This window comes from Arachis ipaensis, chromosome B02, assembly GCF_000816755.2.
Source record: "Arachis ipaensis cultivar K30076 chromosome B02, Araip1.1, whole genome shotgun sequence".
In the NCBI taxonomy this organism is placed as follows: domain Eukaryota; kingdom Viridiplantae; phylum Streptophyta; class Magnoliopsida; order Fabales; family Fabaceae; genus Arachis; species Arachis ipaensis.
The window spans coordinates 1,646,794-1,670,738 of NC_029786.2; the positions used below are offsets into that span (position 1 = coordinate 1,646,794).

Genomic DNA, 23,945 nt, shown 5'->3' on the forward strand with positions numbered 1-23,945 from the left:
ATAAATTTATATATATAAAGACCTTTTTAAATTAAAAATAATAATTATTAATATCAATAAATTTTATAATGGAATAGTGTTTGATCTAGGCGTAGCCCGGATTTTACACTATGGAGGACTATATAGCTTCCAACACTCTTATCTATTCTTAATATATAAAAGTAGATGGATAAGTTTACCCACATTATTGTTAAGACATTTTTTTTCTTCTACTAATGTCATGTCAGTAACATTGTTTATTTGGAAAAATTTTAGTATCGACCACTCAATTTTTGCCAAATCAACTATTATTTTCAAATCAGCAAAAAAAATAAAATATACAAAAAAATATACAATAGAAATACATGCAAATTGGTTTATCAAAGTTTGCGTGGTTCGTCTATGGGAAACATTAAAACCCATAAATGAAGAAGAGTCTCTTTGCTTAGAAATGATTATATTAGATGAAAATGTACAAAACAAACATATTTATTGTGTTTTTAAATTGAATTTACGAAAAAATACTTTAATTATTTTTACTTTTTATATTATTTTATAATACTTTATATATAATTGTATTTTAATATCGTTAAAATTATATTTCTTTTAATATGCTATTCATTGTTTCTTTTTTAATAACTTAAAAAAAAATGTAGTCAGTTCTTTTAACTAATTATTAACTATGATTTACTAACACCATAGGGAACATCTCTTCATGTAATTGTGAAGAGAAATATGATGAACAAATTCAAATATTTGTTATAAGAAGGAAAAGTCTATACTATAAAAAAATTTAAAAATAGAAGATGCAAATGATTTGTATAGACCAATTAAAGGTACAGTGAAAGCAAATTTTTTACTCATAACTGTTGTGAAAGAAATTAAAGATTCAATTTTAAACATTTTTCAATACTATTTTGAATTTACATCACATGAGATATTGTCCGATAGAGTTGGTAAAAAAAATATTAACAGGTAATTTCACTTTATACTATTTCAATTATTCTTATTAAAAATAACTTATTTAAAAAAAAATTCTACACATTTTTTGTTCTTTTTATTGTAGATGTCATTGGAAAGCTGCATGCACGTCAAGAGATTAAGGAGAAAGAAAACCATACAAATTCAAGACAACATATATGCAAAGATGGAACAAACAACACAATAGAAAGTGCTACAACCCAATAATTCATAAAAAACATGCCTTCACAATAATCTACAACAAAAAGAAGAAAGCAACAACTCTAACAATAATCAATAAAGAAGAAGGAGGACGAGCGCCACATAATAAGACTAAGTTCATCAACTAAAACAAATGCAAAAATCAAACTACCAAATAAAAATATCACTTTGTACAACTCAAACATCCAAATCTTTTGTACTACAAATTATTTTAAACAAAATATCTTTTAAATTTAACTTTAGTTTACCCATATTTAATTTAATTCTACAAAACATAAGTACGAGACTGAGACATTACTACAAAATTTAAATCTTAAGTGTTAAAATCTTTTAATATTATAATTTTGGATAAGCCAATAAATTTAAAAAATTTCTATAAAATCAAATGATTTTTTGATTTAAATCTAGTTACGGTTTTACATCTTACATGTTTAATTTATAATTCAATTTCAATCTCAACTACCTTGCTGTTTACTACAAATTCATTTCATTGCATGCATTATTAGCTTGTATTAGAAATAATTATTTTAGACTTCTTTAGTTTGTTGGGTAATAGTCAAATTAGTCTCTAAAAAATATAGTAAGAAAGGAAAGAAATAGAGTGAATTTTTATTTTCTTTAGATGTGTTTAGATGGAAGGAAAATAAGACGGAAAAAAATGTTATAAAAAAATAATTTTACCCCTATATTATAAAATATATTAAAAAAGTGAAAGGGTAGTATTGGAAATAGAGAGAGAAACATTAGTTTTCTCTCCATTTTCTTTCCAATGTTGGAGAGCCCCACCAGTTTTTTTCCATCCATTTTCTTTCCTCTTTAATTTTCCTTCTTAACGAAACAAAGAAAAATAATCATTTTCCTTCCCATTTTCTTTCCTCCCTTTTCTTTCCTTCCATTTTCCTCTCAAACAAACATAGTGTAATTGATAACATATATAATGCTTAATATATCTAATTGGATATTGACTAAATATGTTTATGAAAATTTTTTAATTTAGTCATTTTTTCCAATTACAAAACTCTTATTTCTAATATGAACTAGTGACTAAATTGATAGATTTTCGTAATAATCACCATCCAATTGAACATGTTATGGTCATGTATGCTATGATATCTATCAATTAACATTTCACATCATCAATCATTGATGAAAATTGTGAGTGGAGTAATTGAAGGACAGATATCATTAATTCGTAATTTTTGAAGGATCAATTTAATTAAAAAAATCTTTCAGAGACGAATTTGAAAAATATTTTATCTTTCCGACACTAATTTAACTATTAACTCTTAGTTTGTTATGTTTCTTTCATCTTTGTATTTTGTCAATGCTTATAAACAAAAGTCTGTCTCTATCTCTATTATTTGGTGTTTAGATTGTTTTTTTATTTTTACTGAAACTAAATCCATGATACGCTTCACAACTAGTTGTAAACTTGTAATAGTTCAAATACTTAACTCTTAATATAGTACTGAGTGGTGACTAGTAACTAATATTAGCATAACTACTCCGATTTGATGCATTTGAGAGAGATTAGTTTGGTAGTACTATTGAACCCGGTCCCATAACATAACACGTTAGTTGAAAATTGAAACTTACCCCAAGATGCATTTATGTTGCCTGCATGAAATAAATTTGAATCAAGGACTAAAATTAGTGCGAGCCAGGTGGGACAACTTGAAGTCAATGTCCTCTTGCCTGAACCTGAATTATTGGAAGGTGCAGCTCTTCATCATATCACATTATACAAAATTAATGAATTAAGTTTTCAATCACATGGCAAAAATTAAAGGTAACAATAGAGAAGTTAATGGCAAAAATGAAAATTACTTTGTATGCACCTTCCAAATTAATAGAGAGCTAGAAAGACAGTCCCACAAAGGACATCAATATTTAATTATTAGGACCCTCAGACCCCTGTATCGTTAATTATCTTTGTCTTGTTGCCAACAAATTATTGACAACTGCTTCTTCATCTTAACTGTAAGCTTTGATATACCAACACACACTTCGGTTACAAAGCCTGCAAGCGTTGCGTTTTTTACTCACCTTCATATCTAAATTTCCGATCACTTGTTGAGATCATATCATGGCTGGTGAACTTGTTGGTGGAGCATTTCTTAATGGCTTCCTTAACGTTGTCTTTGACAGGCTCCTTACAACTGATGCTGTCAACTTGGTCCTGGGAAAGAAGCTTGGCCGTGACTTGGTTGAAAGGCTGAAGACTACTCTGTTGGGTGCTGAAGCTCTTGTTGCTGATGCTGAGATGAAGCAGTTTGGCAATTCATCGGTGAAGGAGTGGCTCGATAATCTCAGGGATGCTGTTTACTGTGCTGAGGACTTGCTCGACTCTGTCCTCATCAAAGCTAAAACGGGAGAAAAGGTACGGTCTTCCTGGCCTATTAGCTTCTTCAAGGACCGGCATAGGGAGATGGTAGATAGGATGGAAGAGGTGGTTACAAGAATACAGCATCTTGGAAACCAAAAAGATTCCCTTGGTCTTGAAAAGATTCCCACTGGTGGCTCATCATGGAGGACTCCAACCAGTTCTCTTGAGAGAGGGAATGTGTATGGCAGGGAGGATGACCAGAAGGCCTTAGTCCAGATGCTGAAGGACAACAATGAGCATCACCTGTCTGTGATAGCTATTGTTGGCATAGGTGGGGTTGGTAAAACAACTTTAGCCCAATGGCTGTACAACAATCAGGAGGAGTTCATGAAGGGATTTGATCTGAAAGCATGGGTTTGCGTTTCGGAGAAGTTTGAAGTTGCTGAGACTACAAAGAATGTCATAAAGCAGCTCCATGGAGGTACTTGTAGTCTCGATGATTTCAATTCACTTCACAATGCTTTGAAAGGAGAATTGTCCAATAAGAAGTTCTTTCTTGTTCTTGATGATGTTTGGAGTGATGATGCTGACAAATGGAGAAATTTTATGACCCCTTTCCAACAAAATGGGAATAAGGGAAGTATTCTTCTTCTGACTACTCGGGAAGAAAATGTTGCTTCCGCAGTTCAAAATTGTCACCCTTATTTTCTCAGGAAGTTGTCGGAGGACCATTGTTGGTCAGTGTTTGCGGAAAATGCATCTTTTCCACAATCAAATTGGAGTGCAGCACTTGAAGAAATAGGCAGAAAGATTGTCAAGAAGTGCGATGGCTTGCCATTAGCTGCAGAAACACTTGGTCGCTTGTTACGTACTAAGCATGATGTTGAGGAATGGAACAAGATACTAATGAGTCATATTTGGGAATTTTCGGTGGAGAAGAGTAAGATTATTCCAGCATTACTGATAAGTTACTTCCATCTTCCTCCACATTTAAAGGGTTGTTTTGTTTACTGTGCTCTATATCCCAAAGATTATAAATTTGAGAAGGATGAATTAATCCTTATGTGGATAGCAGAAGATCTTTTACCACCACCAAAGAGAGGAGAGAGTTTAGAAGAAGTTGGTTGCGAGTGTTTTGATGAACTTACTTCCAGATTATTTTTCACGAAGAGTGAAGGCTTTCGTCATTATTTTGTGATGCATGATCTCTTGCATGACTTAGCAATATTCCTTGCTGGAGACTTCTACTGCAACTCAGAAGAACTTGGTAAAGAGGAGGAGATAAAGATTCAGACTCGGCATTTGTTTGTGGATTTATATCATTGTAGCTCAAAACTTTATAATTCTATTTCTAAAGTAGAATCTTTGAGAACATTATTATTGTTGGACGATTTCTCATCTCCCGACTCCAACACTGAAGCGGCAACATATGAGATATTATCAAAGTGTAAATACTTGAGAGCTTTATCCTTCTGTAAACGTAAAATGAGAGGTTTATCCTTCAGTGTACCTGTTGTGGTGCCTGATTCAATTAAAGAATTAGTCCATCTGCGCTACTTGGATCTGTCTTGGTCGAATATTAAGACATTGCCAGAGTCTTTGTGCAACTTGTCTAATTTGCAAACCTTGAAGTTGTATCATTGTCGTAAGCTAACTACGCTGCCTAGTGGTTTGCATAAACTTTTGAAGTTGCAACATCTCGATATTAGAAAAACTGCTTTGGAAGAAATGCCCAGAAAAATAAGCGAATTGAAAGAGTTGCACGTTTTAAGTTCCTTTGTTGTCGGCAAGCATGAAGACAATGGAATCCATGAGCTAGGGGGGCTGGAAAATCTTCATGGACCCCTTGAGATTAAGAAGTTGGAGAATATTGTTGATGTGAAAGAAGCAGAGAGTGCAAAGATAATGGATAAGAAGCACATTCATCAATTATGGTTGGAATGGTCTTCAGGCGAAGATATGGTTTCAAGCTCAGAAAGAGAAAAAGTCATGCTTGATAAGTTGCAACCGCAGAATGGGTTGAAAAAGTTGAAAATCAAGGGATACAAGGGTACAATATTTCCAGATTGGTTGGGGAACTGTTCCTACCAAAACATGACACGCGTATCTCTAGAGTCTTGCAAGAATTGCTGCATGCTGCCCTCACTTGGACAGCTGCCATCTCTTAAGTCCCTCAGCATTGGAGTTTTGGATCAGCTGAGGAGTATTGGCGAGGAGTTTTACAAGAATGAAGGAGATCATCATTCTTCGCATATTGCACCGTTTCCCTCACTGGAGACTTTGGTATTTTATGACATGCCATGTTGGGAGGTGTGGCACGTATCTGAGTCGGAAACATTTCCTCAACTTAGGAAGTTTCAAATAACAAATTGCCCAATGTTGAAGGAAGAGATGCTTAATCAGGTCTTCTTTAGAATCGTTTCTTCTTTGTCGGATGTTTCCAAAGTTCGCAAACTAAGTATAGGCGACGAAATGTATCCACAGATGAAGACCATGATTCTTGATGGGGACAGTTTCTCAGTTAGGGGATGTGAATCTGTGAGGGAGTCTGCATTAAAGGCAATGAAGAGCATGAACCATCTAAGTTGCCTGCAAGAAATAGACATCTCAGGGTGTTCCTCTCATGTATCCTTTCCGGGCAATTGTTTTCCCAAATCTTTGCAAAAGCTGAAACTCTCCCAGTGTAGTAAACTAGAATTCCCAGAGCAACAGCAGCACAAGTATGATTTGGTAGACCTACAAATGGCATACAGCTGTGATTCACTGACTTCCTTGTCGTTGGATGTCTTTCCCAATCTCAAGAATCTCGGGATATATGAGTGTAGGAATCTGGAATCAGTGTCAATGTCAGAGGCACCACACGCTGCTCTTCAACGTCTCTCCATCAGTAGATGCGACAAATTAGTGTCATTAGCAGGAGAAGGACTGGCTGCACCCAACTTGACTCATCTCGGCGTCGCATATTGCAACAAGTTGGAGGCATTACCACGTGACATGAATAGTCTACTCCCAAGTTTAGACTCTCTCCGGATATATGGCTGCCCAAACATTTGCAGGTTGCCAGAGGGTGGTTTGTGGCCTAACTTGAAAGAGCTTCAAGTGGGAATTTGCGAACAACAAATGAGGGATCTATCATGGATGCCCAACTTCCACGCCCTCACTCTTCTTGCAATTGATGGTGCTATGTGTAAGAACATAAAGTCATACCCAGAGGTGGGTTCGCTGCCTCACCTTCCCTCTCTTACCACTCTGAGACTCTATCAATTTCCAAATCTGGAGACATTGGAGTGCAACGAGCTTCTCCGCCTCACCTCCCTTCAACAATTAATAATTCAAGAATGTGAGAACCTGGAGAATATGGAAGGAGAAAAGCTGCCTCCCTCTCTCTTGCTACTCAAAATTCAATACTGTGATTTGCTGGGAGAACACTGCAAGAACAAGCATCAACTAATCTGGCCCAAAATTTCCCACATTCGCACCATTGAAGTGGACTCCAAACAAATTGTCTGAACAGAGATTTCTGTGCAGGTAATTCTCTAATCTTCATGATTCACACAAGCTACCACAATTAAATTCACACATGCACAAGTCATACCAAAAAAATGATAGCTTGATTTGTGGAAAGAAAACAGTTAAACAATGGTGTTTTTTCTTTGCCTAATCTTTATGTTTATGCTTAACCAAATTCATTGTACATATCAAATTAAATACGGCTATTAAAATCGTTTACGAGATTGAAAATGTACTTGTTTCTAATCCTTTTTTTTTATCAAAGTTACCTATCGTGCTAGAAGATTCAAGGTAAAAGGAATCAGCATGAGGTATATAAGCTTTCAAAATAAAAGGATCAAATTATTGCTGTATAATCTTTTCTAACAGTAACTATTTCTTCCTTGTCTTGCTTGTATACAGAGATAGACTGTCCAACGTGCTATCTGAAATCATTGGTAAGTCAATTGCAGAAAAGGAGAGGGAAACTTAAAAGCTAAAATGTCGTGGATAATTAGCTGCTTGCAATGGTCAACAAGGAAAGTGGGAAACAACACCTTACAAGCTAGCTGCTAAGGGGGAAGAACCACTCTCCTTATATACAACATCAAGCATCCTATACTACTCGATGTGAGACTTTGAACACCCATAATACCCAAGTCCCTAACACAATGCATATATGAAGAGGCTTGATTGAGTATGATTAAGTTGTCCCTTTCAGCACATAATCTTTATATAAATTCAAACCATATTTACATTACCTTCATTCAATCAAAAGAAGTTATTTCTGTTTTAGCTTCAGGTTGGTATAGTTACTCTATTCCTCTCTGCAATTTACTTCAGGTTGGAGAATATGGCAGGAGAAAAGCTTCCTTTCTCTCTGTTACTATTTCAAATTCAAACACTGTCCTTTGCCCGGCAAACGCTATAAGAAGAAGAGTTGCAGCTAAACTCTTCATGAAGGTAACATAAACTTGATGGATCTAGAGGTATTGATCTTTGAAGCTGCTCTATCTCATATCATTTCTTATGGATACCAACTCAAATAGATTTTCCAGAGGCATCAAGGGATAGATAACTGCTGTGCTGGAGGATTTGCTTTCTTTCTGGTTTCAACCATTAAAATGCGCATTAGGCAGCTTCTGTGGCAATTGCAACTTGGTGAGCATGTAAGTACATTTGTCAAAATTTTGCATTGCGGTATTATTATTTTGATGTCAATCTTCTCTGAAGCTGAATCTGTCTCTTTCGGTTCTGTTTTTGAAGCTAAAAAGGAATGCAACAATGTTGAACACATCATTGTGTATTTATCAAGCAGGTTCTTATCATAGTCCTTCAACTTTGAGGTGTGATCGCTGTCCGTGCTCTCTAGCCAAAAAGTTCATAAACAACCGCTATCTATTGTATCATTGATTTCACCATTTAGTTGTTCTTGGACAAGAGTTCTGCATGTATGATTAGTATGTAGTGCTTGTAAGTTTTGAGACTTGTTTGTAGCTTTGATTTGGAAAATAGAGAATATTTTTACCTTCCCGTGGGTTTTTTCCCTCTCACATTGAGAGGTTTTTTCCCACGTTAAAATTTGGTGTTCTGTTGTTCTGTCTTCTCTTCAATTATTTGCTGGTATTGATGCTTCCGTATTATGCCTTTGACAGGTTTAGTTTATTCCCACCATGAATGATCATTTTACAATGTTAAATATCTTGCCTATGAAAATTATATTGAGGTGCATTCTATATAACTAGTAGTTTAATGTTTCTCTCTCCTTTTTTTATAAGAGAAAGAAAAGAATTAAAGAAAACTAAAAGCAATTCAATTTGACTGTACTAAACTCAGGAATATTGAAAATAATGCACCAACAAATTATCTTAGAAGGTTTTCATAGGTGTATACAAGAACTACTCTCTTCCTTGAATAAATGGAAGAGAAGAATCATCCTCTTCCAAAAGGAAATTCAGTTTCATTAGAAAAAACTTTTTCAAAAAAAAAATGTATGAAAAAAAAATATTGGTTCCCCCTTTCCCCCTAAATCATGGTCGAGGGGACGACAAGATTAGAAAATTGCTAAAAACATACAAGTTGTATGCTAGAATTACTGTCTGTTTGGGAAATACCAAAAAGCTACTTTTTTCAACTTTTGACTTATAGAAAGTTACATTAATGTGTTTGGTATAATTTTTTAGATAAACTTTTAACTTTTCAAAAAGTTATTCAAGAGCTTTTGAAGAAGTTAAAAAATGTGACTTCTCCTATTTTCAAAAGCTATTTTATCACTCTTATTTAATGCACAACTTTAAAACAAAGATTTCTATAATAACTATCCGAACTCAAAATAACTTACTTAAAAATTATTATTAATAAAAGTCTTTATATTTTAAGCTCCTTTTTTAAAAGAACTTATTTAAGAAGTTTAGCCAAACTGGCCCTTAGTATGTTACAAAGTTATTTTTATAAGTTGATAAAAATAATTGAAAAAAATCAATATCACTTGATAATTCTCAAATGAGATATATTTTTAGACGCAATAATAATAAATATGAGAAAAATATTTATTCTTGGATGCAGGAACAACCTTATTTTAGAGATGCAAGGCAATTAATGTCAATCACCAGAGTGAAAAGGTGTATAAGACTAAAAAGAGTGGTTTAGACATTAAATCATAACTAACTAACTAACTAAAGGTTGAATAAGGCAGCAAAAGACAAAGAAAAAGGATGTCCCAAAAAGACATTCATGATCAAGCTACCAATTAGTGCCGATTGTCTGGCTTCTAAGGACAAATTGGCAAATTCTGGAGTGGCAAGTTTTGCATTGATTGTGGATCCTAATTCTCTAAATGATCAAATAATGATATACTTTCTTACTTAAATTGCTTGTTCCACCAATTGAGCAATCATAGCCAAAATGACAAAAAAGTTACAGCTACATTTAATATTTGATTAGCCAGCCAGCAAGACCAATTCCCACAAGCATCCAACTATGAATTAGGCAATGATGATGATGATGCAATGATATTTCTTCTATCAAGATAGCTGGATGGTAGGCCTAGCATTAATGATAGTGTATAATATTCATTTTTCTTGTTCTTCATGTGTATTTATTTACCACTTTTTTTGTATAAGATGACTCACATTCAATATTCGATCCAAGTTACATAGCAATAGAATGATGAGTACATAATAAATACATAAAGAATAAAATAAAGAAAAAAAAAAAACAAATCATACAAGCTTTACTCTAGGTCTAATGCTCATAACAACTACACTCACAAAATGACAGGCACTTAATTTATGATGGGGCCATAAGTTATGATGGACCAGAATGAGACAAAGGTAGTTTGATACTACAGTTTGAACAACTTGAAAATATTAATACTTTTTATTCAACATTTGAGCTACTTTTGTCGTATAAAGCAGAAGGACATCAAAATTTTGATTTTTAGTAATAATGAATATGAGTATACAATGAATCCTAAATTGTGGTGGGAGAGGAAATTATGCAGCAAAAAATACACTCATTGCATGTTGTCCAGATTGAGGTAGAAATTAATATAGGCAAACTACTAAAACCAAAAATAATAAATACATAGCTACATTTACCATTTAACAACTATCATCTCAATCTAGTGGGATGGGCAAGATTTTACTACTATTATCATCTTCACTTTGATCAGTGATCTCTCCACCTAGTCGCTTTCTCTCTCTGCTAGAGTTCTTTTGCTCATGATGATGATAATTGCGATAGGATCGCGACGATTCTCCTCCGGTCCTCTGCTCCTACAAGAAAGAATGATAAAGTAGTGATAAATGAGAATCAGATTATAGCAATGCTGAATCATCTTGCTTTTGCTCTCCAGTTATGTATAATGTAGAGTTCAAGAAAGGGAAAGAACATACGTCACGGAATAGGATCTCGTCGGCCTCAAGCATGTGGATTATATGTCCGATTTTAGGTCTCTTTGTGGCATCAGGATCAACACATTTAAGAGCAACCAACAGAGCAAGCTTAAGAGCCTTTGAAGACGGCTTTTCAGGAAGGTTCGGATCAATGAGTTCCTCTGATTTTCTATTGCCAACCATAGTTTTCAACCACTCAATTAAATTAACCTGCAAATATACCAAATTCTAGTTAGGAAAACAGAAAAAGAGAGAAAATAATCAGCATAGAACAGTGTAAGAAGATTAAAACCAAAACTGTATACTATTATTGGTTATAGCCTCTAACCTCTCCTTGGGGTTTACTATAATCAACGGGACTTCTTCCGGTAATTATTTCCATATTAAATATCTCAAACTATAAACGTCACTCTTCTCAGTCAGCATGCATATTCCAGTGCAACATAACTACAGAACAAGAAAAGGAGAACATGAACTTTGAAGCCTAAAATATTTGAGTATAGAAAGTCTTTCTGCAGCTTCATTTCCTCAGAGAACGAGTGCATTCTAGAGACATACACACATACACTCATACTTGTTGCTCAAGTGTTGGGCTTCTTAGTGTTTCTAATTAAAAACTAAAAAGGCTTCTTAGTGTTTCTAATTAAAAACATTCGTGTGCTTCCTTATTGGTGTTATTCTTTAAGGTGAAATTTGTTTTGATAGCCTAGACTGAACTTTGGTTCTTGAAGGCTTACTTATCTATTCCTAAGAAGAATTGAAATAAAAAATACTTTTGGTTTGAGATGAACTTTGGAGGTGTTCCAGTCTGAAGCTGTCACTTACTTTTTAAAGATAAACACTATATTCTTAGTACACGGTTACCTGTAATATCAAGAAATTGTGTGTTTATCAATTTGTATCAGTAGATGTGTGTGTAAGATGAATATTGTATATATTAGAAAACTGTTCATCCGATGTTAATTAAGTTGTTAGTGAAATGCAATTAACCTGTAAGAAATAGAATCAAATTGAACTTTAGCATCCTCGAATTCAAGGCATTTCTGAATTGAAGCAGTAATAACTGTAAGGGAATGGCTCAAACCTATTAAAACAGAGAATAGCTCATGATCCTATCTATGGTCATTGTATATTCTCTTCAAAATTTTACAATATGGAGGACTATATAGCTTCCAAAACTCTTATTGAAAAATTTAAAGTATAGTTTATCTCTCAAAGAAGAAAGAAATAAGAAGTTAAAAAAAAAAAAGAAACAATCACAAGTGTCTCAATCAGTAAAAAGAATTGCAGAAAACTGTACTACTGCCTTTCTCGCACGAAATTGAAACCTTCCTCGACTTGTATTTTTGTTGCGTCTTTCATGAATTAAAAACACAAAGATGAGCCATTATTACAAAAATTTAGATCGAATTCTTAAAACTTTCTAATATTATAATTTTGGATAAGCCAATAAGTTTTAAAAATTTCTGTTAGATCAAATTGTATCAGGTTATGGTTTTACATGTTTAATTTATTCTTCCATTTCAATCTCAACTACCTTGCCGTTCACTACAAATTCATTCCATTGCATGCATTATTAACTTTTATTAGAAATAATCATTTTAGAATTCTTTAGTTTATGTTTCTTTAGTCTTTGTATTTTATCTATAAGTAGAAACAAAAAAAAATCTCTCTCTCTCTCTCTCTATTATTTGGTGTTGAGTTTTTTTACTAACAAAAATATATATATTTTATAAGGAAAAAAGAAAAAGAAAAAATCTACTAGTCGATACTAAATCCAAGAAAATACTGCTTGATAACTACCTGTAAATCTGTAATAGCTAAAATATCCGGATTTAGATCTTTTAAATTTTGAATTTCACTCTACAGGTAAAGTGTGATCTCTTGTCATTTATTTCATTAGTGGGATTAAGAGAAAGTATGAGAGATAAACCGGTGAACCGACAATACCAATCCGATCCAATATTCTGATATTCAGACCGCATAAGGTAAAAACCGGTGAAAACCGGTCAAACCCGGACTGAACCCCTGTCTTCAGGGAAATAGAAGTCATCCATTGACCATTACCGTGGACTATTATTTTTCGTATTAATATAGATGCAAATTATAATACATATACATATCTTTCATCAAATAGTTTACTTCTATTTAATTTATTTTAATTTTAGTTATAAACTCACTCATTCTTAAATTAATTATAAATTATATTAACAATAATTATATACTTGTAATATATAATAGTATAATAGATATAAATTAATTAATAAATTATTAAAATTTAAAAATAATAGTTATTTTAATATAAAAACAAAATAAAATATTTATGATAGAGTAAAATTAACAAAATACTTATTGTTCTTGTTCTATATTGTTTTAGAATAGTTAGATATTCTTAAAATATTAGTGAAAATATATTTTTTAAATTTTAATTTCACATTTTTTACTATTTTTTATTTTTTATTTATATAGGACTGGGTTAATCGGTTCAACCATCCATCGGTTGACCAATGATCCAATGACTCAGTAGTTTGACCGGTTCGATCATCGGTTCGGTTCTGACAACTATGTCTGAAAGTAAAAAGTCAAAATTTAGAGGATCCAAATTCAAAATACCATAACTCTCAATCTGATGCTGAGTAGTAACTAATATGCTATATAGCATAACTACTTTTTTTTTTCTAGTTTCCTATGGTATTCTCGAACTGCTAAGACTTAATTAAGTGGATTAGTGAGCTAACTATCATCCCAACCATCTTGGTTTGCATAATTACTTCTATTTGATATGTTTGAGAGAGACCAGTATAGTAGTACTGTTGATATTTGAACCTGGTCCCATAACATAACACGTTGCTTGAAAGTTGAAACTTTCCACAAGACGAGTTGAGGTCAATGTCCTCTAGCTAACAAGTTAGAAGCACCACACAATCATAAAGGGAATACACTGAATGAAGCTGAATTATTCGAACTTGGAAGAAGGACCAACCAACTCCTCATCACATCACATTATACGAAATTTCCACAAAAATCTACAATTTCCACGTCTAGCAATCACATCGCTTGTTTCAAAGTTTTGGAAATGAAAGGTAACAACAAAAATGAAAGGCAAAAATGAAAATTACGTTGCAGGAACCTTCCAAATTCCAAAATAACAATCAAATTATTAGCCCCTCAGACCCTGTATGGTCAATTGTCTTTGTCTTATTGCCAATAAATTATTGAGAACTACTTCTTCATCTTCACTGTAAGCTTTGATAAACCAATACACAGTTCGGTTACGAAGCCTGCAAGCGTTGCATTTTTACTCACCTTCATATCTAAATTTCCGATCACTTGTTGAGATCATATCATGGCTGCTGCACTTGTTGGTGGAGCTTTTCTTTCTGGCTTCATTAATGTTGTCTTTAACAGGCTCCTTACAATTGAAGTACCACGACAGTTTTAAAACTTATAATATATAATATATATCCAAAAATTTATATAACTAGAAGCCCGATGAAGGAATAAAGCTCAAATTGCATATAGCGAAATTACGAAACACGAAGCGTTCACACACTATCACTAAATGCGTAGGCACGAACAGAGAAAGGACATAATATATATAAAACTTTATAGATAGCTCTAGGATACACAAGGTAATAATTAAATTAAACAATATATATACAAAAAGATGACTAGTCACAACCTGTTGAATTTAGGCCGGCTAGTCAAATTGAATACAGCAGAATTATGAGGTTTTAAAAAAAAAACAGCAACAATCTATCTCTCAAAGTTTTCAAAAGTAAAGCCTCTAAGGCAACAAGGTTATATAAATACAAAGGATGAGAGAGCGACTACATCAAAATAAAGCAAAATAAAACAAGGAAGAAACTATACTCCGCTTTGTCACCATCTCGCAACTCACCGAGGTGGGTTACGACCTGCATTTGAAAAACAACAACATATCGTATGAGAACCGGAGGTTTTCAGTATGGTAACAGTGTCCAGTATATAAGATGTAATGTTCTGGGACGCCAAAGGCAATCCTAGAACTTCACACCGATACAGATATTCAAGCTTAGAATAAATAAATAAGTTAAACCATAAACAGGGTATTCTATCTTAGGGGATTTCTAACTAACATAGCACCGCTGTCCCACAGCCTTCGCCAGCCTAACCTCCATGCGATCCCATCGCCACCGCCTGCCGAGCCTCCTCAATCCCAGTAGAAAACACAGTTAATGCAAACAAGTAAGGCACAAGTGATATACATATACAGCAAGTAAACAAATAGCAAGTAGACATGTGATTCATTTAGGCCTAACTGAAGTTAAGCAAAGCAAACAAGTATATAGAAGATGCATATGATGAATGTCTGTCCTATTAACTCGTGATATCACTTGTCAGTCTATAAATGCCAACCCAACACATCCTCCCGGATGTAGCCTTCATGTCATGCCAGAGATATAGACTCTGCACACTCATGCAGCAGAGAAGTCTGCTATGCCAGAGATATAGGCTCTGCACATTCATGCAGCAGGGAGTCTGTCACGCCAGAGATATAGGCTCTGCACACTCATGCAGTAGGGAGTCTGCCACGTTAGAGATATAGACTCTGCACGCTCATGCAGCAGAGAAGGAATCAACAACAACTGTCTCACCATAAATAATTACAAGGATATAGTGTCTGGTAGGGGTGTTCATGGTTTGGTTAATCTAAAAACCAAACCAGTTTTTTGGTTAACCAAAAATATAGTATTAGTTAATTAACCAAATTGGTTTTACATGATGAAACTGGTTATTAACCGGTTAGTGAAATTCAAAATCGGTTTTTAACCGGTTATTAAAATAAAAACTAGTTTTTAAAAAATAACCGCTTTTATATAGAAAAACCGATTTCTACATTAAAAAATCAGTATAAAAACCGGTTTTTACACCAAAAACCGATTTTTATACCTTAAAATTGGTTTTTACATGTAAAAAAATATTTTTACACAAAAATTAATACTTTTACATACCAAAACCCAAATTTTTAAACCTTTTTTTAATTGAATTTTTTTAATCTAATTTTTTTTTTCTTTTTAAATGATACAAGTAACATTTGTAAATAATGAAATCCCTTCCATTACTTTCGTTCTTTTTTCTTTCTCTCTCTCTTTCTCCCCTTCCCCTCTTTCTCCCCCTCCCCTCTCTTTCTCTTCCTCTCTCTCCCCTCTCTCCCCCTCCTCTCTCTCTCTCCTCTTCTCTTCCTCCTCTCTTTCTTTTCTCTCTCTTCCCCTCCTCTCTATCTATCTCTCTCTCCCCTTCCCCTTTTTCTCCCCCTCTCTTTTCTCTCTCTCCCCTTCCCTCTTTCTCTCTCCCACCTCTCCCTCTCTCCTTCTCTCTACTCTCCTTTCTTTTCTCTCTCTCCTTCTCTTTTTCTATCTCTCGTCTCTCCTTCTCTCTCTCTCCATCCTCTCTCTCCTCTCTCTTTCTCTCTCTTTGTCCCCTTTCTCTTCCTCTTTCTCTCTCTTCTTCTCTCTCTCATATCCTTCTTCTCTCTTCTTATCTCTCTCTCTTTTTTCTTTCTCCTCCTCTATCTTCTCTTCCTCTCTCTCTTCTCTCTCACTTTAGAGAGAAGAGGGATAGAGATTGAGAGAAGGTTGAGAGAGAAAGAGAAAAGAGAGAGTAAGAAAAGAAAGAGGAGAAGGAGAGAAAAGAAAGAGAGGAAGACAAGGGGAGAGAGAAAGAAGAAAAGGAAAGAGAGAGAAGCGAGAGAGAGAAAGAGAGAAAAGAAAAAAAAGAGAGAGAAAGAGAGGGGAGGAAAAGGAGAGAGAGAGAGAGAGAGAGAGAGAGGAGGGGAGAGAGAGAAAGAGAGAGAAGGAAAAAGAGAGGAGAAAGGAGAGAGATATGGGAGAGAGAGAGAGAGAGAAGGAGAGGAGAGGAGAGAGAGATAGGAGGGGAGAGAGAGGAGGAGAGATAGAAAAAGGGAAAAGGGGGGGGAAGATAGAGAATGTAAAATCTAATTTTATATATGTTAAGAGAGAGAGAGAGAGAGAAGGGGAGAGGAAAGGAGAGAGAGGGAGAGAGAGAGAGAGAGAGGAGGGGGAGAGAAAAAAGGAGAGGACAAAGAGGAGGAGGACAAAAAGGAAAAAGAGAGAGAGGGGAGGGAGAAAAGGGAAAAAGAGAGATATGAGGAGAGAGAGAATGGAGAGAAAGAGGAAAGAGAGAGAGAGAGAGGGAGAGAGAGAGAGAGAGAAGAAGAGAAAGAAGAGAGGGAGAGATAAAGAGAGAAGAAGGGGGAGAGGGAGAGGAAGATGGAGAGGGAGGGAGGGAGAGAGAGAGAAAGAGTATGTAATTTGGTTTTGAAATTAGGTTTTGATTTTAATTTGGTTTTGGTTTTGGTTAACCAGTTAAAAACCGATTTTTTTTTAATTTGGTTTTGGTTAACCAATTCTATAAAATATGGATATGATTTTTAAAATTGTTTTATTAAACTGGTTAACCAAAATGTGGTTATGGTTTTTTAACCGGTTAACCACATTTTGGTTTTTTTATGAACACCCCTAGTGTCTGGTACACTCTTGCAGCAGAAAAATTGCCACGCCAGGGATATAGGCCCTGCACACTCTCATATAATCCAATAATTTCATCATTTCTTTCCAAGTTCTCAACTCATCATAACCATCACCGGTTTTTAATTTCTCAAATTCATCATAAGCATTCCCATTTCTCAAAAATCTCTTCAACCATATACTTCACAACTCAACATTCACCAATTCAAACTAGAAATTACACAAACCTTCCAAAACTTATGTCGTTGGCTCTAAACTCATAACTAAAAATACCCATGTTTATTCACTTATTATTTTCTCCCTTGATTCAAAGCCTAAAATACTAGCAAAAAGATTTTAAACAAGTATTACGGAAGTTTGCAAGCTTGCCGGAAAGGTAAAATAGTTAAAAACAGGGTTTTAGATGAAAAACAGGGCTTGTGCATACACACAGGATTGTGTGCGTACGCACAACTTGCAAAATTCGTCGGGTGTGTATGCGCACCAGATTGTGCGAATGCTCTCAACAGTAGGAATATCCATATGTGTGCGTTCGCACCAGAGTGTGCGTACGCACGTTTTCTGAAAATCACAGGGTGTGCGTATGCACAAGTGAAAATGTGGCCCCTGTTCAGAACACGCGCACAGCAGTGTGCGTGCGCACATAAACCAAAACTCAATTTCTGCAACATCACAGAAATTAGATTTTTGACACCGACTTCCAATAATCATATCTTTTTCTACAAAATTCCGATTTTCACAAAATCTATACCGTTTTAAAGCACTTTGAATTATCTTTAATTTGATACCAAATTTAATCAATTTCAAAAACTGTAGCTCAAGATATAATCCACCAAACTTGGCCTAAAACTGTAACTCATTTTGTTGCTTTCTTCTTTATGTCGTAGATTCTTGTGAAGGCATATTTTTTATGAATTGTTGAGTTGTATGCACCTTCTATTGTGTTGTTTGTTCTATCTTTAATTTGCATGTATGTTCTTCTTCCGAAGATGTGTCTTAAATTTGTATGATTTTCTTTCTCCTTAATCTCTTGATGGGTATGTGATCTTCGTCTGATGATATTAGTGTTGGCGAAGTTGGTTTCTATAATCAATAAATGATTTAAATTAGAAATAAAAATAATGTCTTGAATAAGTGAATTTTTTCTGGAGTATTACCTGTTTTATTTGTTGTAATGGGTGTTGAGGTTCAGTGTTTTTTGTTGGAATAAATGTCTTGGTAACAGTGTATTATTGTTGACAATCTTTTTTGAGATTAAAATAATTTATTTTGACTTTAAATATAAGTGTAAGGTTGCACAAATTTTTCAATTGGGATGATATTTCAATGTCATTACTTTTCTAGAGTGTCATTAGATTTGAAGCAGTTGTGCCCAACACTTTTTGTTTCTTCACCATCAAATAGTACAAAAATTGTTGTAGTACTTTGATCTGAAATAAGTATTGGGTTAGTAACTAATAATTTGATAGATGTGATTATGAAAAGTATATAGAATTACCTTATTGTTGGATATTGTGGTGTTTGATTACATGTGCTACAAATGTAGTTGTCTCATTTTCATCTAATATAATTATTTCTAAGCAAAGAGGCTCCTCTTCGTTTGTGGTTGTTAATGTTTTTCATAAACGAACCACGTAAACTTTGATAAACCAATTGTCTGTTTGTTTGGTAATATTGTCCAAAGAATGATACTTCATTAAGTAAGTTTGAGATGTTGTGTAGTTTGGAAATAAATTTCTTGTGCTAAATTTGATGTTATTTGAAGAAATAGTGATAAGAGACTTATATAAGTAGGTCAAATAGAAATTTAAATATTTGTCACGTAAAATTTATTATGATTAATAATATTATTATGACATTTGTAATATGGATGTTTATTATATTTAATGAGTTATTTATAGAAATTAATTATTGGAGGTTATAAATTTATTGTATAATTTATTACATTTAATAAGTTTTTTTTGTATAGTTTATTTTTTTTTGCTGATTTGAAAATAATAGATAATTTGGCAAAAATTGAGTGGTTGATTCTAAAATTTTGCCAAGTAAGCGACGTTACTGACATGGCATTAATAGGATGAAAAACATGTCTTAAAAATAATGTGAGTAAACTTATGTATCTACTTTTATATATTAAGAATAGATAATCATTTTAGAATTCTTTAGTTTATGTTCTTTCGTCTTTGTATTTAATCTATAAGTAGAAACAAAACTTTGTCTCTCTCTATTATTTGGTGGAGTTTTTTTACTAACAAAAAATATATATTTTAGAAGGAAAAAAGAAAAGAAAAATTCTACTAGTCGATACTAAATTTAAGAAAATACTGCTTGATAACTATCTGAAAATTTGTAATAGCTAAAATACGAGGATTTAGATCCTCTAACTTTTAAATTTCATTTTAGAGGATGAGATATCACATTTTATCATCTAAAATAAAAATTCAAAATTTAGTAGATTCAAATTCAAAAGAACTGTTGATATTTGAACCTGGTCCCATAACATAACACGTTAGTTGAAAGTTGAAACTTTCCACAAGACGAGTTGAAGTCAATGTCCTCTAGCTAACAAGTTAGAAGCACCACACAATCATAAAGGGAATACACTGAATGAAGCTGAATTATTCGAACTTGGAAGGATCAACCCCTCATCACATCACATTATACGAAATTTCCACAAAAATTACAATTCCACGTCTAGCATCACATCGCTTGTTTCAAAGTTTTGGAAATGAAAGGTAACAACAAAAATGAAAGGCAAAAATGAAAATTACGTTGCAGGAACCTTCCAAATTCCAAAATAACAATCAAATTAGTAGCCCCTCAGACCCTGTATGGTCAATTGTCTTTGTCTTGTTGCCAACAAATTATTGAGAACTACTTCTTCATCTTCACTGTAAGCTTTGATAAACCAATACACAGTTCGGTTACGAAGCCTGCAAGCGTTGCATTTTTACTCACCTTCATATCTAAATTTCCGATCACTTGTTGAGATCTTATCATGGCTGCTGCACTTGTTGGTGGAGCTTTTCTTTCTGGCTTCATTAACGTTGTCTTTGACAGGCTCCTTACAACTAATGCTGTCAACTTGGTCCTGGGAAAGAAGCTTGGCTCTGACTTTATTCAAAGGCTGAAGACCGCTCTGACTTTATCCACAAAACGCACATGTTATCACCTTGACTAATAATTTCCAATCTATGTAGTCTTTCTTTAGTATTTACTCTTCCTATCAGAGTAAACCAAATAAATAACTCTACTCGTAGCGGCACCAAATCTTTTCATAGGGTTCTTGTGAAACTGTAGCTGGTTATATACTCTGGGAGAGATTCGGACTATACTACCTGCACAAAAGAATTAGTTGAAAATATACCTTCCTTGTCAGACTTCTAGAAAATTCTGTCTTGCTTATCATGTGCTAGTTTTACAGGCCTTAAAGACTCATGCAAACGATCCACTAATTCCAACTCCCATTGGTATAAATCTCGCCTCCACTGGAAATTCCAAATCCATTCTAACCCATCCCAAAACCCACAATCCCCTATGACAGATCCTTTTTGGTTTGAAATGGAGAAGAGCCTCAGAAAACTCATCTTTAACGGACCACTTTGTAGCCAAACATCTTCCCAGAATCGAGTCCTCCTTCCGTCACCCACCTCCATAAACAACCCCGCAATAATCTTATCTTTCACAGTACTATCCTTGAACTGCAGCTGGCAGATATCCTTCTATGGACCCCCTCTGTTAGGTAATGTTTGAGCTGATAACATCACACTGGGTCCAAATCATAACAAGAGTATACTACCTTCTTCCATAATGGACATTCTTCTTTTGAAAAGCACCACCACCACTTGAATAGGAGTCTAGTATTTCTGACCACGGCATCACCTACCCTCAATCCCCCAACTTTTTAGGGGCTTGGACCACCTCCCACTTAACTAGCGCCAGACCATTCCTACATTCCTCCTTGCTCCACAGCAATCTTCTCTGCAATGATATCAACTTTTCTGCCACTGCCTTCGGCATCTTATACAGGCTCAAGTAGTACACCGGCAAGCTATTCAACACAGACTTAATAAGAACTAGCTTACCCTCTTTATTGAGCACCTTTGCCTTCCACAGGCTGAGCTTCTCCTCTACCTTATCAATTATTGGTTTCCAAGTCCTGACCAGTCTTGGGTTCGCTCCTAAAGGGATGCCAAGGTATCTGACTGGAAGGTATGCCTCCTTGCATCCCAACAAGTTGCACATGTTGTACGTCCACTGCTGTTCACAATTGATTGGGATTAGACTTGATTTATCAAAGTTAATGGTTAACTTCGACATCATCTCAAAGCACCTTAGCAATCTGGCATAGTTTCTGATGGTCTCTTATTCTGGTGGACAGAACAATATAGTGTCATTTGCAAACTGGAGATGTGACAACTCTATATTGTCCTTTTCAACTAGCAGCGGCACAATACGTCTGTTCCTGACTGCCTCCCCTACCATCCTATGCAGAACATCAACAACTAGAACAAACAGAAATGGAGATAGAGGATCACCTTGTCTCAAACATCTCTCCATCTTAAAAGGTTTAGATGGTGAGCCATTTACCAGGATCGACATAGACGCTGTAACCACACACTCCTTAACCCATTCCCTCCATCTCCAACCAAAGCCCATCTTCTGTAACACAATGTCCACAAATCTCCATTTAACCCGATCATAAGCCTTCTGAAAGTCTAGTTTAATGATTGCCGCTTTTTTTCTTTTCGTCTTCAGCCATTGCAGTGTTTCGCAAGCAATAAGTGCCCCATCATGTATTTTCCGATCCTTCACAAAAGCGCTCTGCGTCTCCCCCACTAGACCTGGCATGACTGATCTCATCCTTCTGACTATCACTTTGGAAATCACTTTGTACACGCAACCTACCATGCTGATCGGCCAGAGGTCCTTAATCTCCTTGGCTCCAGTGTACTTAGGTGCAAGAGACACCCAAGTAATATTGGAGTCAGAAGGCAACCTTGAAGATCGAAAGAAATTCATAACAGCTTTGGTAAACTCTGCACCAATCTCATACCAGCACTTCTTAATGAAGTTCATGTTATACCCATCACTTTCTGGAGCCTTGGAAGATTCGCAATCCCAAACTGCCTCTCTAATCTCCTCCGATGTCAGTAATCTCTCCAAAGCTATGGACTCCTCTTCATCAATCCGGTTTACCAGTCCGTCCCTAAATCCCACCACCGGTGATCTCTCCTGGTGATACAAATTTTTATAGAAATCTCTAATAGCGATCTTGATCCTAGCTTGATTTCTTACCAACCTTCCGTTAATTAACAGGGTATCAATTCTGTTATTCCTCCTTCTTGCCGATGCCAAGTTATGAAAGTACCTGGTGTTTTTATCCATATCCTTCGCATGTTTGGAGCGTGACATCTGCTTCTAGTGTATTTCTTTTCTCACGTACCACTGCTTGCAATAGCTTACTAGAGCCTTCCTTCTAGCCTCCGATGTACCATCATATACTCCATTTCCTGCCAACTCATCTATCTTTCTGATTTCCTCCTCAAAGTGTTGAATTTTCTTATCCATGTCACCAAATTTGTCCTTATGCCATCTTCCCAAAGGCACCGTAAGAGCCTTCAGCTTATCTGTGAATTGCACCTCACCAAGATTCCTCAATTCCTCTCTGACCATTCTTAGGAAACCTTCATATGTAAACCAGGAGTCTAAGCTTTGAAATGGACGCGGACCACCTCTGCACCTGGTATTCTGAACTATAATTGGACAGTGATCGGACAGGCCTCTCAATCCACCTTTTAACCAAACCTCTGAGAACTCCTCCATCCATTCTACACTCACAAGAACTCTATCAATACGACTACAAGAGTAGCCTCTAAACCATGTATATTTGCGATCATTCAAAGGCAAATCCACTAACTGCATATCTTGAACCCAGCTCTTAAAATCTTCTGCTGATGCTGTTAATCTGTTCTGACCTTTCCTCTCTTCAACATGTATAACTTCATTAAAGTCACCCATGTAACATATCGGGACTTGACATAAGCCAGCTATAAAGCTCAGTTCCTCCCACACAACAAGTTTATCCGCTCTAGTATGAGCACCATATACCAAACAGAAAGCACAACGAAAATCATTTTTCAAAAGGACTCCTTCAACACATAACCATCTTTCCCCTTTGTAACAATTATTCATTCTGAACAGCATGACGTTCCACATCAACAGTAGACCCCCCGATGCGCCTTCTGATCCTACAAACTCCCACCCCACAGCATCGCTCTCCCAAAGCTTTTTATTCACTTATTCGCTACTATGATTGAGACCTATTTTGAATATAACTTAATAATGTAATTTTTTTTTTGAAGTTAGGAGTGAGACTCAAACTCAATATTTTTAAATAAAGATAGAAAGACTATGCTATTTTAATAATAGCTAGTTGGCAATTTTTTAAAATTAATTATGAAACTTTTGTTTTGTATGATTTTGTTAAAAAAATACCAATATATATTTATATATTATTAATTAAATCATCGATTAAAAAAT

At 34.9% G+C, this 23,945-nt stretch overlaps 3 protein-coding genes across 14 annotated transcripts in view; 2 read left to right on the forward strand and 1 right to left on the reverse strand.

Moving 5' to 3' along the window:
• LOC107626576 (putative disease resistance protein At3g14460) overlaps positions 1-8,658 on the forward strand; it is a 53,591-nt gene extending 44,933 nt beyond the window's left edge. The window contains exon 5 of the mRNA XM_021114840.1: positions 8,438-8,658. The gene's annotated coding sequence lies outside the window, so the exon portion shown is untranslated. The remainder of the gene's footprint in view (positions 1-8,437) is intronic.
• Positions 2,992-23,945, forward strand: part of LOC107622022 (putative disease resistance protein At3g14460) — a 27,695-nt gene continuing 6,741 nt past the window's right edge. For 2 of the 12 annotated variants that reach the window (XR_002356698.1, XR_002356699.1), the window contains exons 1-2: positions 2,993-7,015; positions 7,820-7,965. Coding sequence is in view for 2 of the 12 variants with exons in the window: in XM_016329482.2 (XP_016184968.1) it covers positions 3,248-6,997 (3,750 nt within the window). In the remaining 10 variants the exon portion in view is untranslated. Of the gene's footprint in view, positions 7,016-7,262; positions 7,309-7,399; positions 7,451-7,819; positions 8,146-8,242; positions 8,406-22,476; positions 22,482-23,945 lie in introns of those variants that run through there. The other 10 variants (XR_002356686.1, XR_002356696.1, XR_002356683.1 and 7 more) reach the window with 9 other exon arrangements.
• LOC107622232 (probable serine/threonine-protein kinase At1g01540) lies at positions 10,375-11,289 on the reverse strand. Its single transcript, XM_016324114.2, has 3 exons — positions 11,201-11,289; positions 10,873-11,082; positions 10,375-10,752 (listed from the first exon to the last, which is right to left on the reverse strand). Exons 1-3 carry the CDS (start codon positions 11,252-11,254, stop codon positions 10,594-10,596), a joined length of 423 nt encoding a protein of 140 aa, XP_016179600.1. The 5' UTR covers positions 11,255-11,289; the 3' UTR covers positions 10,375-10,593.

Bases quoted from the DNA above. Each gene is read 5' to 3' on its own strand.
- LOC107622232 (XM_016324114.2), bottom strand. From the start codon at position 11,254: ATGGAAATAATTACCGGAAGAAGTCCCGTTGATTATAGTAAACCCCAA. The intron at 11,083-11,200 runs GTTAGAGGCTAT...GTATATTTGCAG, and splicing joins ATAGTAAACCCCAAGGAGAG to GTTAATTTAATTGAGTGGTT. The intron at 10,753-10,872 runs GTATGTTCTTTC...TCTTTCTTGTAG, and splicing joins ACGAGATCCTATTCCGTGAC to GAGCAGAGGACCGGAGGAGA.